The sequence below is a fragment of the Cervus elaphus genome, chromosome 19, assembly GCF_910594005.1.
Source record: "Cervus elaphus chromosome 19, mCerEla1.1, whole genome shotgun sequence".
Taxonomy (NCBI): Eukaryota; Metazoa; Chordata; class Mammalia; order Artiodactyla; family Cervidae; genus Cervus; species Cervus elaphus.
In genome coordinates, this window is record NC_057833.1 from 49,723,237 (window position 1) to 49,741,382 (window position 18,146).

Consider the following 18,146-nt stretch of genomic DNA (forward strand, 5'->3'; position numbering starts at 1 on the left):
ATTTAGAAACTTTGCATGGTAATCAAGATCACAGCATATCCTGATGTTGTAAGAAATGTCTTGGAGCTTTTGGTGGTCCTGGACTTCTGTGTTTTATCTTTGTCTTGGATTATCTGTATCTTTGAAATTATTAGTAAAGCAAGATATCTGATTAGTGATCATTTGATACGAAAATCCAAGTCTTTGTGTTATCTTGGATACATTCCCACATGAAGAAGGGAGCTCTGAGTGTCCAAAGAAGAGATAAACTGCCTAGAGCAGATGCTTGGGAGGTAGATAAGATCAGTTCTCAGCTCTGTCTTTGGTTCCAGTCAGTGTAATAGCATCATTGTTCAGAAAGTTGCATTTACTTCTGCCAACCTTAAGTTCTCTTCCCTTACCTAATTTTAACCCTCCCCACCTGTTCTCACATATCATCAAAGGAATTTCTAGGCAGAAACATAAGAGAGAAATAAGAAATATGCTACAGCTTGTAACAGAAACACCAATTACTTTAACCTCCCAAAGCAATTTGGCATGTCCACCAACCAACCAGCAAAACCAATGAGTTCTCCTCAGATCTCTGCTATAGTTTATGAAATGGAGAAAGCTCCACATTTAATTTAGACTAAAAAGGACAGCTGTAGAAGATTTACACAGAGAATATTGAACACTCTGACTTTCACTTTTATCCAACACCTAAAGGGAGGAACTCCAGAGGATACTGATAATTAAATATCAATTTACTTGGAATAAAGCTGACTTTAATGAGAAAATAAATCCTATATTATTTATTTATAGTAAAAGCTCAGCAAACTATTTTTCTTTTATTCAGCAAGCATTTGGCTACAAGCACATTTGAAAGAGGTCAAAATTATCTTACTATGTCTTCTTTTCCCCAAATAACTTTAAAACATTTCTACAACAAATTTCCCCTACTTTACTGTCTTCTTTCTCAGTTACCTGCATAGTCCTCTCTTTCTAAAACATCTAATCACAGAGTGAAAGCCCAGAGCCCACCCTTCCATCTGCCTAAAGCAAAATATAGGGCAGCCTATCCATCCTCCACACCTTTCCCTTGTCCAAGGCACAAAATTCATCCTAGGAACTTTAGTCTTAGGGATTAACAGGGAGGGGTGAAAACCTATATTTCTCTTAGAACTGGGGCTTAATTGACTGGAGACCCTGGCAGTGTGAATGGGTGAGTCAGTTTTATTTTATTTTTCAAAAATTCACAACCCCACCATTTCCTGAAAAGGCTTTGGAAATACTTAAATTTGAAAACTATAAAAGTAAAAAAAAATCTTCTTGCATAAAAATAATCATTTAGAAGGTTCATACATTATGTGGGCTAGGGAAGGAGAGGATAATTATATACAATTGTTATTGTTGCTATTTAGTTGCTAAGTTGTGTCTGACTCTTTTGTGACCCCATGGACTGTAGCCAGATACCTCTGTCCATGGGATTTCCCAGGCAAGAATAATGGAGTCGGTTGTCATTTCTTCCTCCAGGGGATCTTCTCGACCTAGGGATCAAACCTGAGTCTCCTACATTGACAGGTGGATTCTTTACCACTGAGCCACCAGGGAAGCCCAACAGTACAGTACTTTTCATTTAAATCTATAATGCTGCTCCATCCAACTGCCCATTCATTATGTTTACTCAAATGTTTTGTCAGAATCCAAGATATAAGATTGTTGCCCACCTCTGGGGTAAGAAGAAACTCCTGTAAGTAACCATAAAACTAGACACTATCTGACAGTCAAAGGCAAAGAAGGACCTCAAGTTCTTGTGATTAAAGATCAGAGACTTTACTTCGCCAAAGAAGGTCCACCTAGTCAAAGCTATGGTTTTTCCAGTAGTCATGTTTGGATGTGAGAGTTGGACTATAAAGAAAGCTGAGCACTGAAGAATTGGTGCTTCTGAACTGTGGTGTTGGAGAAGACTCTTGAGAGTCCCTTGGACTGCAAGGAGATCCAACCAGTCCATCCTAAAGGAGATCAGTCTTGGGTGTTCATGGGAAGGACTGATGCTGAAGCTCCAATACTTTGGCCACCTGGTGTGAAGAGCTGACTCATTGGAAAAGACCCTGGTGCTGGGAAAGATTGAAGGCTGGAGGAGAAGGGGATGACTGAGGATGAGATGGTTGGATGGCATCACTGACTCAATGGACATGAGTTTGAGTAAACTCCGGGAGTTGGTGATGGACAGGGAGGCCTGGCGTGCCGCGGTCCATGGGGTCGCAAACAGTTGGACACGACTGAGTGACTGAACTGACTGACTGACTGGCATACCAATTTTTCAGGAAAGAATACCCATGCCCTACTCTGAGATCTTAAGAGAATTTTTGTGAGTCTTTATATAAGAAACTTCAAAAACAGAATGGCATCTTCAAAGTTCTACCCAAACAGCTGTGATGGTCTACACATAGTTATTTCTGACACTAGTCCTCAAAAAAGGCCAAAGGCATGGATGCCCTGTGGGGATTCTCTAAGTCATTTTCTTCAGGGTTGGGAGACTGGAGTGCCTGGAAGTGAAGTCCTGGAGTTGAGGAAGGTGAAGGTTTGAAGGACGGGGCTGAAGAATAGGGATGATGTAGGACCTGGCCCTAACCCAGAAGGGAGAAGAGAGGTTGGGGCATGGCTCACTGCTGCTACCACTCTTCTCATCACAGAACTACAAGTGCTAACTCAGTAGGACACCACAGACAGGAAAGGCGGGTGCACTTCAACATGACTAGAATCTAGATTTGAAACTAGACTGGTTTTCAGGTTTACTGAAGCAGCTAGGAAATGTGAGGTTCAGCAAGCATCTCATAGAACTGAATTTCATCAGAGTTTCTCTAGAACTATACTACTTATGACATGCTTCTCACTATCCTTTCTTGCATCTGAGAAGAGACCAGCAGTATAGTCAAACTTAGGGAAAACTCCACCCTTACACATCAAGAGTTAATGTAGATATAGAGACAGTTATATAACTGTCTATGATATCAACTTCCCAGGCTTTCTTTGAGAAATGTCATGTCTTCAGACTGTTAGTGTACTCTTCTCTGAGAAGAATCAGCCCAAATCATATAGTATTTTATATAATTTGATGATTTGACTCTTAAAGAAGAGGGTTTGGAGAAAAAACATATCTCCTGGTTGACTCCAGAAGAACCCCCAACACATAGAAGCCTATAGATACAGAGTGTCATTGTGTCTTTGTATGTACTTTCTTTTTTTCTTTTTCCATTTATTTTTATTAGTTGGAGGCTAATTACTTTACAATATTGTAGTGGTTTTTGCCATACATTGACATGAATCAGCCATGGATTTACATGTGTTCCCCATCCTGATCCCACCTCCCACCTCCCTCCCACCCCATCCCTCTGGGTCTTCCCAGTGCACCAGCCCTGAGCACTTGTCTCATGCATCCAACCTGGGCTGGCGATCTGTTTCACACTTGATAATATACATGTTTCAATGCTATTCTCTCAGATCATCCTACCCTCGCCTTCTCCCATAGAGTCCAAAAGTCTGTTCTATACATCTGTGTCTCTTTTTCTGTTTTGCATATAGGGTTATGGTTACCATCTTTTTAAATTCCATATATATGCATTAGTATACTGTATTGGTGTTTATCTTCCTGGCTTACTTCACTCTGTATAATGGGCTCCCAGTTTCATCCATCTCATTAGAACTGATTCAATGTATTCTTTTTAATGACTGAGTAATAGTCCATTGTGTATATGTACCATAGCTTTCTTATCCATTGGTCTGCTGATGGGCATCTAGTTTGCTTCCATGTTCTGGCTATTATAAACAGTGCTGCGATGAACATTGGGGTGCACGTGTCTCTTTCAGATCTGGTTTCCTTGGTGTGTATGCCCAGGAGTGGGATTGCTGGGTCATATGGCAGGTCTATTTCCAGTTTTTTAAGAAATCTCCACACTGTTCTCCATAGCGGCTGTACTAGTTTGCATTCCCACCAACAGTGTAAAAGGGTTCCCGTTTCTCCACACCCTCTCCAGCATTTATTGCTTGTAGACTTTTGGATAGCAGCCATTCTGACTGGCATGTAATGGTACCTCATTGTGGTTTTGATTTGCATTTCTCTGATAATGAGTGATGTTGAGCATCTTTTCATGTGTTTGTTAGCCATCTGTATGTCTCCTTTGGAGAAATGTCTGTTTAGTTCTTCAGCCCATTTTTTAATTGCACCGTTTATTTTTCTGGAATTGAGCTGCAGGAGTTGCTTGTATATTTTTGAGATTAATCCTTTGTCTGTTTCTTCATTTGCTATTATTTTCTCCCATTATGAAGACTGTCTTTTCACCTTGCTTATAGTTTTCTTTGTTGTGCAAAAGCTTTTAAGTTTCATTAGGTCCCATTTGTTTATTTTTGATTTTATTTCCAATATTCTGGGAGGCGGGTCATAGAGGATCTTGCTGTGATTTATGTCAGAGAGTGTTTTGCCTATGCTCTCCTCTAGGAGTTTTATAGTTTCTGGTCTTACATTTAGATCTTTAATCCATTTTGAGTTTATTTTTGTGTATGGTATTAGAAAGTGTTCTAGTTTCATTCTTTTACAAGTGGTTGACCAGTTTTCCCAGCACCACTTGTTAAAGAGGTTGTCTTTTTTCCATTGTATATTCTTGCCTCCTTTGTCGAAGATAAGGTGTCCATAGATATGTGGATTTAGCTCTGGGCTTTCTATTTTGTTACATTGATCTATATTTCTGTCTTTGTGCCAGCACCATACTGTCTTGATGACTGTGGCTTTGTAGTAGAGCCTGAAGTCAGGCAGGTTGATTCCTCCAGTTCCATTCTTCTTTCTCAAGGAGAAGAGGGCAGCAGAGGATGAGAAGGCTGGACAGCATCACCGACTCAATGGACATGAACTTGGGCAAACTCCGGGAGATAGTGAGGGACAGGGAGGCCTGGTGTGCTGCAGTCCATGGGCTCGCAAAGAGTTGGACACAACAACTGAACCACAATAGCATGTTTATATTTTTCAAATATAATTTTAGGTAAAAGTTCCCAATGAATGTATTGGTTTGTCTTCTGAAAACCATGCACCAAAAAATACTAAGCAATTAAACAGTTTAACATTCAGTGTTAAATTAAAAAATAAAAAAAGAACAACTCATACAAAAAAAAAAAAAGATTGCTTTGGTTATTTGAGATTTTTTGTATTTCCATACAAATTGTGAAATTATTTGTTCTAGTTCTGTGAAAAATACTGTTGGTAGCTTGATAGGGATTGCACTGAATCTATAGATTGCTTTGGGTAGTATACTCATTTTCACAATATTGATTCTTCCAATCCATGAACATGGTATATTTCTTCATCTATTTGTGTCCTCTTTGATTTCTTTCATCAGTGTTTTATAGTTTTCTATGTATAGGTCTTTTGTTTCTTTAGGTAGATATACTCCTAAGTACTTTATTCTTTTTGTTGCAATGGTGAATGGTATTGTTTCCTTAACTTCTCTTTCTGTTTTCTCATTGTTAGTGTATAGGAATGCAAGGGATTTCTGTGTGTTAATTCTATATCCTGCAACTTTACTATATTCATTGATTAGCTCTAGTAATTTTCTGGTAGAGTCTTTAGGGTTTTCTATGTAGAGGATCATGTCATCTGCAAACAGTGTGAGTTTTACTTCTTCTTTTCCTATCTGGATTCCTTTTATTTCTTTTTCTGCTCTGATTGCTGTGGCCAACACTTCCAAAACTATGTTGAATAGTAATGGAAAAATTCTTAGAAAAGTATAACTTTCCAAAACTGAACCAGGAAGAAACAGAAGATCTTAACAGACCCATCACAAGCATGGAAATTGAAACTGTAATCAGAAATCTTCCAGCAAATAAAAGCCTGGGACAAGATGGCTTCACAGCTGAATTCTACCAAAAATTTAGAGACGAGCTAACACCTATCTTACTCAAACTCTTCCAGAAAATTGCAGAAGAAGGTAAACTTCCAAACGCATTTTATGAGGCCACCATCACCCTAATACCAAAACCAGACAAAGATGCCACATAAAAAGAAAACTATAGGCCAATATCACTGATGAACATAGACACAAAAATCCTTAACAAAATTTTAGCAAACAGAATCCAACAACATATTAAAAAGATCAAACATCATGACCAAGTGGGCTTTATCCCAGGAATGCAAGAATTCTTTAATATCTGCAAATCAATGTAATACACCACATTAACAAATTGAAAGATAAAAACCATATGATTATCTCAATAGATGCAGAAAAACCCTTTGACAAAATTCAACATCCATTTATGATAAAAACTCTCCAGAAAGCAGGAATAGAAGGAACATACCTCAACATAATAAAAGCTATATATGTATGTACTTTCAAACTATTTCCTCTTTAAAATCTCCTAGACAAACACATAGGTGCTGCCCTAGGCCTCCACTGCCCATGTTGGCACTGCCCCTAAGACCTTGATCCTGGATCCTACCGAGAAAGGGCCTCCAGGAGGAATTTGCCCAGAAGGGAAGGATGGGAGAGTCTCTGTGTACCCACCATTGTCTGAGGTAGCAGTCACTAATTGCTGTGCAGTGGTGGGTGCATATGAAAACAATCACAATCCATCCCTGCTTCCATTTCTCCTCTTTCCCCCAAAATAAGGATGTGGGATTTCATGGGATAGAACATGCAGTTTGGAGCCAGCAATGGCAGCGTGGGCTCATTTCTGAAGTTCTGCTCCAGGCAGAGGAAATGTCTTCAGGTAGAAGCTTTCCCATGCCTGGGCAAAGCTAGGATTCCCTGGACCCAGTTGGCAGTGTGGTCAGGGTGACATAGAGGTGAGGGGAGGTACCTTCAGGAGCAGCTGGTACTTGGTAATCCTCTGGACGGGCTTAATTAGGTAGGAAGAAATGGAGTTGGCCAGACCGTGCCGCTGCTGTATCTCCTACAGGGATGAGAATGGACACTGTTAGACACAGGGGGACCTGTGCGCATATGTGTTCTGGGAGGAGGTGGGCAGGGTTAAGGACAGAGGAGAAAAAGAAAAGGTATAAAATGATTAGAAATTATTCTAGGGGAATAGATAAAGGGAAAATGTATAAACCAAAACACACAGGAAATAATCATAGTATCTTTAGATGATAAGGAGTGCCTGAGCAGTAGAGAGGATCACACCTAGATTCTGGAAAAAGTGAAAATACAGTTAGATAAGCAAGATGTACATAGGTCATTGATGGTGTAGAGCTAAAAGAATGAATTAGGGTTTGATGGTGAGTTTTTCAAGGGCAAAGTGTCACAGATCTTATATAGAAGAAAAACATGGTGAAAACAATGTTTCAGAAAGACTCATATAAGCCTAATAGCAACACAGAGAGTAGAGGTTGGGAAACAGACACAGAGACCAGTCCAGAGATTATTGCAGAAATCTAAGTGTTTAAAAATAGAATTACCATCAATCCAATAATTCCATTCCTAGGCATATACCCAACAGAAATCAAAACATATGTCCACACAAAAACTGCTGCAAAATATTCATAGTAGTATTATTTTTTAAGAGTAGTGAAAAGGTGGGCACAACCCAAATGTCCATCAATTGATGAGTGAAAAAACAAAATGTATTATAGTCATACAATAGAGTATTTTTTTGGCTTTAAAACATAATGAAATACTGAGACATGCTACAACATAGATGAACCTTGAAAGCTTTATGTTAAGTGAAAGAAGTCAGTCACAAAAGAACACATATCATTCCATTTTTAAATGAAATGTCCAGAAGAGGAAATCCATAGAGATAGAAAATAGACTGTCAGTTGCTCAGAACTGAGGTGCAGGGAGGATGAGGTGGAGAGTGATGGCTAAAGGGTGTGGGGTTGCCTTATGAGGTGATGAAAATGCTCTAAAGTTGACTGTGAGGATGGCTGCACATGTCTGTGAAGGTACAAAAACAAACTATACCCTTTACATACATCTATATCTACAGATGTGTAATGTAGGGGCTTGCCATAAATGAAGGTTAGTGAGCACAAAGCATCAGGAGAATTACAAGAAACATTTTAAACCTAGACAAAGTAGGACTTGTTACGGGCCATGAAGGAACGTGAAGAAAAGGGAATAATAATAATAATAAACCATTCCATTTTCCTCCAACTATCCCAGAAGGTGGCAATTTTCTCACTCATTTGCCTCTTCCCTAGAGGTGTGTGTTTATATCAGGACTTGTTCAAGGAAAATGGGCAAAACAGCTGGCAGGCTGACCCTATCTGGGCAAATGAACAGTTTGAGCTTATCTGAGGCTTTGGCAGGAGAGCTCAGGCAATAAGGCACTTTGACTGGCTTCCCTCTCTGACAAGATGCCGAGTTCCAGGAAGGCTTCATGTGGAGAATAAGGAAAGGGTGGTGTCCAGTGGCTAGGTCAGCCAACCAAGCTTAGTAATCAACAGGGTACCAGTCATCACAGCCTCACAGCTCTCACGTCTGGTGTAGAAAATGCTGGATCATGTCAATGTGTGGGCCTTTCCGGTACTTGAATTTTCTCTGCTATCTTTACAATAATGGATAACAGGGCTGTCTTTATTGGGGGTTTATCTCTGATAGAAGGAGGGCCTAAAGTAGATGGTCTCTAAGTATAGAATTTAGGGAAACTCTTCTGATGGGAGGGGAAAAGCTACAAAGATGATGCTTTCTGGAATACTTGGGGAACCATCAGGAGAGTTTGCTGCCCTCTCTCTCCACCTCCAGGCCAAGCTCCAGGAACTCTTACTGGACTGGTTTTCTGGCTTGCATTGGCCTCCCCAACTAATGTACAGGCTCATCAGGCATGATGTTGGAAATGGGGGGTAGGGTGTAAAATGGGGTATGTCCAACTTATAAATCAAAGCCTAGAAATTGGCTAGAAACAAGAATATGAGGAATGCAGGATGAGAGGAAAATGCAGTTTAGCACCAGACTCTGTAACATGTGAAAAATGAACCAGGCAAACCATGAGTCAACCTCCTAAGGAGCTCACAAAAGGCATAGTATGGCATTTGTAACCTGTCAAAAGGCAGATGGTTACAAATGCCATAAAGAGACAAAGTATACTGCACACAAAGAGAAAGTCAAGGATTCATATAGGAAGCAACACATGACTGTGACCGTTTAAATATAGGAAGACTTCTGAGAGTGTCTATGTGTGCCTGTGTGCAGTGTGTGCAAAGGGCTCACAGTCTATCCTAGGCAGTGAGAATAGTATGAGCAAAGATAAGGAGGCAGATGAGTCTGCAGCCTGCTCAGAGCATAGGATATGTATGTTCAGAAAAATGTGAAGTGGAAGACAGGACACAGTGCATTTAAAACTTCAAAAAGACTCTTCTAGATACTATTGATAAAAAAACCAGAAATATCTTAAGAGAAATACATTATTAAGGAGAGAGAATAGCAGTATAGGGCATCCAAAATGATACCCAGTAACTTCTGATACCAAGTCAGAGAAGTATTTTTCTTGAGTTTTCAGTTTAAACAAAACCTCACAAATTTCACTTTGGGACCATTTCCATAGTGATACTCCATCTTTAAAAATCATGTCTGTTTTTTCTTGTCTGGCTTTCACCCATTCAAGTATTATTCTTTCACTGAGCAACAAGACACTTGTAGGATCATTTCTGTTACGGCAGGTCAGGCTAGAAAGATGCTCAGAGAAGGATTATTTTGTAAACTTGAGTATGGGAACCATGTTTGAATGTCTGAGACTCCATGGGACCTGGCACATTATCTTGCCTATAGTAGACATTCAAATATTTAGAGAAGGAATGAGTAGGCAGAAAGTTAGACTGATAGACATTTAAAATTTTCTGAATTTCAAGTGTTTGTCACTTCTGATGTGACTATCAGAATGGCCATCACTGTTATCACCTATCTCTCATTGAACTTCACTTTTTTAGTCTCATTTCTTTTCTCCCCCTTGTTCTTCCCATGCATCCTGCAGTGACCCATTTGATTCTGTTCATGTTATAGCCAATAAGTCACTCTCTGGGGACCAGTATCATATACACATCATTTGCCAATAGGACCGTGTGCTCACCCAAAACCAGAGGACCTGACAAGGCACATCAGCTCTGAATCTCCTCTTGGCTTCCACTACAGAACAAGTGCTTGACTCTGGCTGCACTTTACTCTCACCTGGAAATGTTTAAAAATCTCAATGCCCAGGGCAAATCCAGGCTGATCATAACACAATCAGGGCTGGGACTGGAACCAGCACTTTTCATAGCTCTAAGGTGATTCCAAGGGGCAGTCAAGGTTGAAATAATTGTATCAGAGTAGTTAGTGATTCTCAAACTTGAGTGGGCATCAGAGTCACCTGGAGGGCTCCTTAAAACTCAAAGATTGTTTCATTCCAGCCCTGGGGATTCTGATTCAATAGATCTGGAGCAGTGTACAAAATAGGCATTTCTAACAAGTTCTCAGGTGATGACGATGTAGCTGGGCTGAGACCACACTTTGAGAAGTCCTGCATTTGAGAGCTATATAGGTGACTCAGATGATAAAGAATCTACCTGCAATGTGGGAGACCTGGGTTTGATCCCCGGGATGGGAAGATCCCCTGGAGGAGGGCATGGCAACCCACGCGAGTATTCTTGTCTGGAGAATCCCCATGGACAGAGACAGGAGCGCTACAGTCCACGGGGTCACAAAGAGTTGGACATGACTGAGCGACTAAGCACGCGCGCACACACACGCAGAAGTGGAACATCTTAACTGGCACCTGCTCCCCAGCACGCCTCTCCTCCACACGAGACTTATGGCCAGCTAGATTGGCTGCTGCGTGCTTAGTTGCTCGCTGTGTCCGACTCTTTGCTACTCCATGATGCCGAGACACGCAGGCAAATGTGCCTTATCAGAAACCACAGCACTTGAGATGGGATGAAGTAAAACACAACATTGTTGTTTTGTTGTTTATGAGTCGTGTCCAACTCTTTTGCAACCCCATGAACTGTAGCCCGCCGGGTTCCTCTTCCATGGGATTTCCCAGGCAAGAATACTGGAGTGAGTTGCCATTTTCTTCTCTAGGGGATCTTCTTGACTTGGGGATCAAACCTGCGTCTTCTGCTTGGCACATGGATTCTTTACCAGTGAGCCACCAGGGAAGCCCAAAACAAAAGATAAACAGTGGTTTTGGTTTCTTCCATGTTTTATCTATGAGAGAGAGGACTGGGAGGCCAGTAAAGAAAAATAAGGAACAGAGGATAGTTAGAAACCCATAATCTCAAAGTAGAAAAGCATTCCACTTGCTCATCAGTGGCTCAAGAATGGAAATTCACAGCTTACATCAAAGAAGGTGCCTGCATGCTCCAGGATCAGCTGGTTGGAATCAGGCTTGTTTTTACAGTAGGTGACGTACATCTGAAATTTGTCTGCCTAAAAAAACAAAAATAATAATAGATCAGCATCCATTAGTTGCTCCCTGCTCTTGACTGTGCCATCAAGTGCTGTGCAGTTAAACCCTCAGATATTGCCTGGTACAGACAATCCTGTGGCAAATGTCCTGGGCTCATAGGCCTGTGCTACCCTAATAAACTTGGGGATACTTTTTTTCCTATCAGTAGGGGAAGAGAACTCACTGAAAGAAAGTTCATTTTAAAACCAGTCTGTACTAGATAGAATTAAAAAATCAATTTACAAATCATAATATGTCCTGAAGCTGGACAGAATTTATTGAGTGAGTATCCCCCTTTTGGCGTTACCTATAATTTGCTTCCCATCTTGAAAAATGATAGCATTTGCTTTAAAAACGAAAAGTCAAAGAATGAAAATGAAGTGTAATCTCAGAGGGAGATCTGCTCATACTCTAAATGTCCCCATGGGGGCAGTTTCTAGGGCATGTCAAGCAACTGTGCCACCATCCCACATGTGCCAGAAGCAATGATGGGGGAAAAGGAAAGCAGGGTGACCCTTAGGGGGGTCCTAAGTGAATCCTAAACAGTGAATCCTAAACAGATTGCTAATTCAAGTCAAGAATCCAATGGCTTGGTAAAAATTCATTTCTTATGTCTTTGGCATCTTCTGGGTTAGTGCTTCATAGCCTCTCCACTGGGAAAGTTACGTGTACTTTGGCCACCAAGCACTTTTCCCAACTGTGAAATACTCCCCATCCCAATGCCTGCATAACACTGGGGATGTCCGCTTCTAAAAAAGAAGCCTAACTATGTGCTAATTATAGCAGGTTTCACTTACGCCAGCACTTTCCCAAGTACTCTATACATATTAACTCATTTGATCCTTATGAGAACCCTGTGTGATGAGTTCTTTTATTATCAACCCACTTAACAGGTATGAAAATAGTGGCATGAGGTTGGTTGCTGCTGTTTAGTCGCTAAGTCATGTCTGACTCTTGCAACCCCATAGACTGTAGCCTGCCAGGTTCCTCTGTCCATGGGATCTTCCAGGCAAGAATACTGGAGTGGGTTGCCATTTCTTTTTCTCCAGGGCATCTTCCTGACCCAGGGAGAGAACCTGTGTCTCCTGCATTGGCAGGTAGATTCTTTACCACTGAGCCACATGAGAAGTCCATAATGTAGGTTAGGTCACTTTAAATTCAGAAAGCAGTGGAGCCCAGGCAAGCTGACTTGAAGCTTCTTGGTCATAACTCTTGACATTCAATACATGGCAACTCTTTCTACCCTTAACTCCTGCACTATAGTCATACATTAAGGTGATAAAACTTAAGAAATCACTTTGAGATAATTCTTGGCAAAATGAGCATATTTTATACTAAAGGTTTTCTGAAACCAATTTTATGTACTATTTAGGAGGCATTCATCATCCCTAAGAGATGCTAATAAATCATACTTATGGTTGATTGTAAGGCAAATCCACAAAATGTATGAAACAAGATACCAAAAAAAAAAAAAATTCCTTCACTTAATGGTCAGTTTCATTTTTTCTCTACATTGGCTGTGCACGGGATCATATACTATTTATTAGCAATAATGTGAACTGTGTATGGGCTCATGTTATTTAGAGGTGGAAAATGTATTAGCACAAAATAAAATGGCAGTCTGAGACTTCTTTAAGAGAATAGGCCAGGAAGTAAATGTTACAGTTTCAGAAAAAGGAGGCAACTCAGGTCTAGAGTTGCAGGATAAACTGTGATATTAATTATATGTCAACAGATTAGTCAACACCCTAGCTCCTCTGAAATCTTCCCATCTATAAAATATAAAACATAACTACAGCCCTGCCTATTCCATAGGGCCATTAAGAGTGCAAACTCAAAAAAAAAAAAAACTCAAAAAAAAAAAAAAAAAGAGTGCAAACTCTCTGAATTGTGAAGACATTGGAAAAGTAATTAGCCCATTTTGAGTAGAAGCTCTAATTAGTTAATTGTTGAATATTTAGAGTGCCTGGCCCTGGGGAAAGATTTCCATGTTTAGTTGCACTTATTGTACTAGGTGGGCTACCCTGGAGATGTTGGTACACATATCAGGAACCTGAACTCAGGATAATGGGGTGTGGAGATACTAACAAAAACTAGTTTCCATTTATATAATTAGAACCTCGTACATTCAGCCCATTTACTTGACCCATGACAACAGCTCCAAGAAAGAGAATGACAACATATACATCCTGTAGGTCAGAATTGGGAGGTCTGTTCTCTTATTAAGGAAGAAAATGTAAACAATGGCTTGGTGGATTTCTAAAGTTCTAATTCCCTAATTCTCATCCTGTTAAAAATAACTCGTGGGTGGAGCTGGAACAGTTCTTCTACCAGGGGTGGTGGTCTTGTTTCAATCTCCTGACATTACAATTTTCGAAAGTTTTTTTAAGGTAGATATCAGACACAACATCTAAGGACCTTTCCCAAGGAGGGCTCTGGTGCTCAGTGATAGACTGCTTTCTTTCAGACCTACTCATGGATCTTCTCTACAGCCCCTGGTCCTGTGTTAGAATGTCAGTGACACCAATCATCAGCTCAGGCACTGAACAGTGATGACGTCTGGTATCACCTGTACTCCTGGAAAACATGGGATGGTAGGAGGAGAAGTTCAGTAGGTTACCCAGGTAACAAAGCAGTGTCCCACATCCTCAGGCAGCTGCTCATACTTCTCCAGTTCTTTGAGGAAGATGCTGCAAGGAGGGAGAAAGGCTGAAATCAGACATTTCTGTACTGTTGACCCCTCCCCGCCAGAGGCTCATACTGAGGCCAACCCAACCTCATAAACTCTCCATTATTTATATATGCCTTCTCCACTTTCTAAGTGATATGTGGTAAGAAGCAATTTAAAATATGTTGGAACTAATTTCATTAAAATTGTAATTAATTGATAAATTAGTGCTACTTAATTGTTTCCCTTAAAGGTTTACACTTCTCGGGCTGAAAATAGTGGAATATGATACTTGTGTTGGGCATTTCAATGGTAACTATGACTCTATTTTTTAATACAAGTAGTCTGAGCATGTTGCAACATTTGAAAATATATAGATATAGGTATCAAAAGACCAAAATAATACTATCTATGATCCCAGAAGTAAGGTGGAAAAATTCTGAATCCTATACTGACTTCTTTCCAATTTTTCACTTTCTTCTTCCATCAGTACCCAGTTTGTGCTAAAAACTGAGTTAATGCTTCCTGTTGCTGACACTGTCAGGAAAGAAAATTTAATGGGGAAAATGTCATAATACATCTCAAAGCTGAACTGAATTACTACCGAATTATCTGCCATTGTGAATATCTAAGGTATGGCTCCTTTTTATGTCAATAAATAATAAAGAGCTGACTACACCAACTTCAAATTCATATATTAAACAATTGGTTTGAGCTCAGAGAATTCAAGCTCAAATAAGTCAGAATCATTGGAATGGCATTTTCTTTTTAAAAACCAGACGAAGTGTTACAAATAATTATGAGGCTATAGGGAAACATTCTGACAATGATGGAAGATGGTATAATATTTACAGGTCAATTTGACAATATCTATCAAAGTAAAAAAGCAGTTATCTTTGCCTCTGCAATTTTAATTTTGGAAAATGTCCTATAGTTGTAGTCACACATATGCAAAATGAAGTATACATATGCATATTCACTATGGCACTCTCCATAATAGCAAAAGACAGTGTATAGATGACAAAGTATAGTACATCCACAGAACCATATACTATATGGCTATAAAAAATGGCAAAATTTTGTAGGTTTTTACATGGAAGATCTCCAGGGCAAGCTGTTAAGTGAAAAAAGCAAGGTGTAGAAGAATGTACCTAATATTCTGCCTTTTGTCTAAGTAGGGAATATATATACTCTTATTTCCAACCCAAGAAACTAACTGTTAAAGTGTACAATTTTAGTTTTGCAAGATAAATTCTGGAGATCTACTATACAGCATAATATCAATAGCTAAGATTACTACATCACATACTTCAAATTTGCAAAGAAGACGGATCTTTTGTTAAGTGTTCTTATATAATAATAGAAAAGAAAACTTTGGGAGGTGATAAATATGTCTATGGCCTTCATGGTGGTGATAGTTCCATGGGTATATAATTACCCCCAAATGCATCAGTGTTTTTGTGATATTAAATATGTACAGATTTTTACACCAACTGTACTTCAATAAAGTGGTTAAAAAGAAAGTCTTCCCCAAATAAAAAGACAACCTACTGAATGGGGGAAAACATTTGCAAATGATATAACCAATATGAGGTTAATATCCAACATATATAAATAGCTCATACAATTGCAAATGAAGCAACTGACAAAGGATTCATTCCAAAATATATAAGCAGCTCATATAGTTCAATATTAGAAAAACTAACAATCCAATCAAACAATGGGTAGAAGATCTAAACAGACATTTCTCCAAAGAAGACATACAGATGGCCAATAAACACATGAAAAGATGCTCCACATCACTCATTATTAGAGATATGCAAATCAAAGGTACACTGAGGTATCACCTGACACCAATTAGAATGACCAAAATACTACGAACAATAAATGCTGGAGAGGATGTGAAGAAAAGGGAACCCTACTGCACTGTTGCTGCGAATGTAAATTAGTATAGCCACTATGGAGAACATTACAGAGATTTCTTAACAAACTAGAAATAAAACTACCATATCACCCAATAATCTAACTACTGGGCATAAACCACAATTCTAAAAGGTACATGCACCCCGATGTTCATTGCAGCACTATTTACAATAGCCAGGACATGGAAGCAACCTAGATGTCCACTGACAGATGAATGGATAAAGAAGTTGTGGTATATAGATACAATGGAATATTACTTAGCCATAAAAAGGAACAAAATTGAGTCAGTTGTAGTGAAGTGGATAAACCTAGAGCCTGTTATACAGAGTGAAGAAGTCAGAAAGAGAAACAAATATCGTATATTAATGCATATAAATGGGATCTAGAAAAATAGTACTGATGAACCTATTTACAGAGAAGAAATGGAGATGCAGACAGAGAGAATGGTCTGGTAGACACAGTGGGGGAAGGAGAGGGTGGGTCAGATTGAGATAGTAGCACTGACATATATACACTTTGTGTCTAAAATAGATAGCTAGTGGGAAGCTGCTGTATAACACAGGGAGCCTAGCCTGGTGCTCTGTGACAACTGAGAGGGTTGGAATGAGGAGGGGAGGGAGGCTCAAGGGGGAGGAGATATATAATTATGACTTATTTGCACTGATGTATGGTAGAGACCACCACAATATTGTAAAGCAATTATCCTCCAATAAACAAACAAACAAACAAAACAATGCAATTTAAAAATGGGCAGAAGACCTGAATGGACATTTTCTCCCAAGAAGACATACAGATGGCTAACAGGCAGATGAAAAGATGTTTCAACATCATTAATCATCATCAATCATCAGAGAAATGCAAATTAAAACCACAATGAAGCATCATCTCACACTAGTCAGAATGGCTATCACCAAAAGGAACACAAATAACAAATGTTGGCAAGGATATGGAGAAAAGGAGCCATCCTACACACACACACACACACACACACACACATGAATTTACTCAGCCATAAAAAGAATGCAATTTTGCCATTTGCAACAACATGGATTTACTAGAAGGCTATTACGCTAAGTGAAATAAGTCAGACAGAGAAAAACAAATACTGTATGATATCACTTATATGTGGAGTCTAAAAACTACAACAAACTGGTGAATACAACAAAAAAGAAACAGACTGACAGAACAAGATAGTGGTTACCAGTGTGGACAGAAGAGAGGAGAGGGGCAAGAAAGGGATGGGGGATTAAGAGGTACAAACTACTATGTATGAAGAAATAACGTACAAGGATGTACTGTACAATGTGGGGAATATAGCCAATATTTTATGATAATTATAAATGGAGTATAATCTTTAAAGACTGTGACTCACTATATTGTACACCTGAAACTTATATAAAATTGTACATCAAGTATACCACAATAAAAAAAAAAGGGAAGAGCAAACAGACTTTCACACATGTGAAATAACACAAAAAGAAGAGCATTCACTGCAGTACTGTTTGAAATAAAACTGAGTTGGAAACAATGAAAATATATTTTTAAGTCATTACCACAGGAAACCAGATGAAAAAACATGGTGGATAAAGATAAACGTGGGTCAAATACTGCCACCAACTATCATAGGCTAATATCTCTAACGCAGTTGAGAAAGTACAGTTTAGGAACTGAAAGGCCTTGGGTTAAAAACCTTGTTTTGTTAGGTTAGGCAGCTCTGGGCAACTTACCATGAATCATAGTACCCATATTACAGTGACATTGTAATGATTATAAATGAGACAATAAAAATTTTTTAAAAGTAAATTAAAAGAAATAAATGAAACAGTGTAAAATGCAAAAAAAAGGATAGAGGTGAGTGGGTCTTCTCAATCCATATTTTTCTATTTAATTTTTATTTTAAAAGTTGATTCAAAAATTAAAAGATATAAAGTAGGTCTGAATTATTCCATTACTTACCTCTATCATTGGAACAAATAAATTTTATTGATTTGATTATACTACCTGATTTCTCTTGTCCGAGCATTCTGGAAGCATCTTATAATTACAATTGCTTATGGATTATATATATATATATATATATATATATATATATATATATATATATATATATATATATATGCGGGCTTCCCTGGTGGCTCAGATGGTAAAGCGTTTGCCTGCAGTGTGGGAGACCCGGGTTCGATCCCTG

General features: G+C 39.0%; 1 protein-coding gene across 16 annotated transcripts in view; it reads right to left on the bottom strand.

The window, feature by feature from the left end:
- The window catches only part of KALRN (kalirin RhoGEF kinase), a 673,187-nt gene that overhangs the window by 216,540 nt on the left and 438,501 nt on the right, over positions 1-18,146 (bottom strand). For all 16 annotated transcript variants that reach the window (XM_043875040.1, XM_043875043.1, XM_043875038.1 and 13 more), the window contains exons 26-28: positions 13,988-14,057; positions 11,259-11,348; positions 6,805-6,897 (exon numbers count right to left, since the gene is read on the bottom strand). In XM_043875040.1, coding sequence (XP_043730975.1) covers positions 6,805-6,897; positions 11,259-11,348; positions 13,988-14,057 — 253 coding nt within the window. The remainder of the gene's footprint in view (positions 1-6,804; positions 6,898-11,258; positions 11,349-13,987; positions 14,058-18,146) is intronic.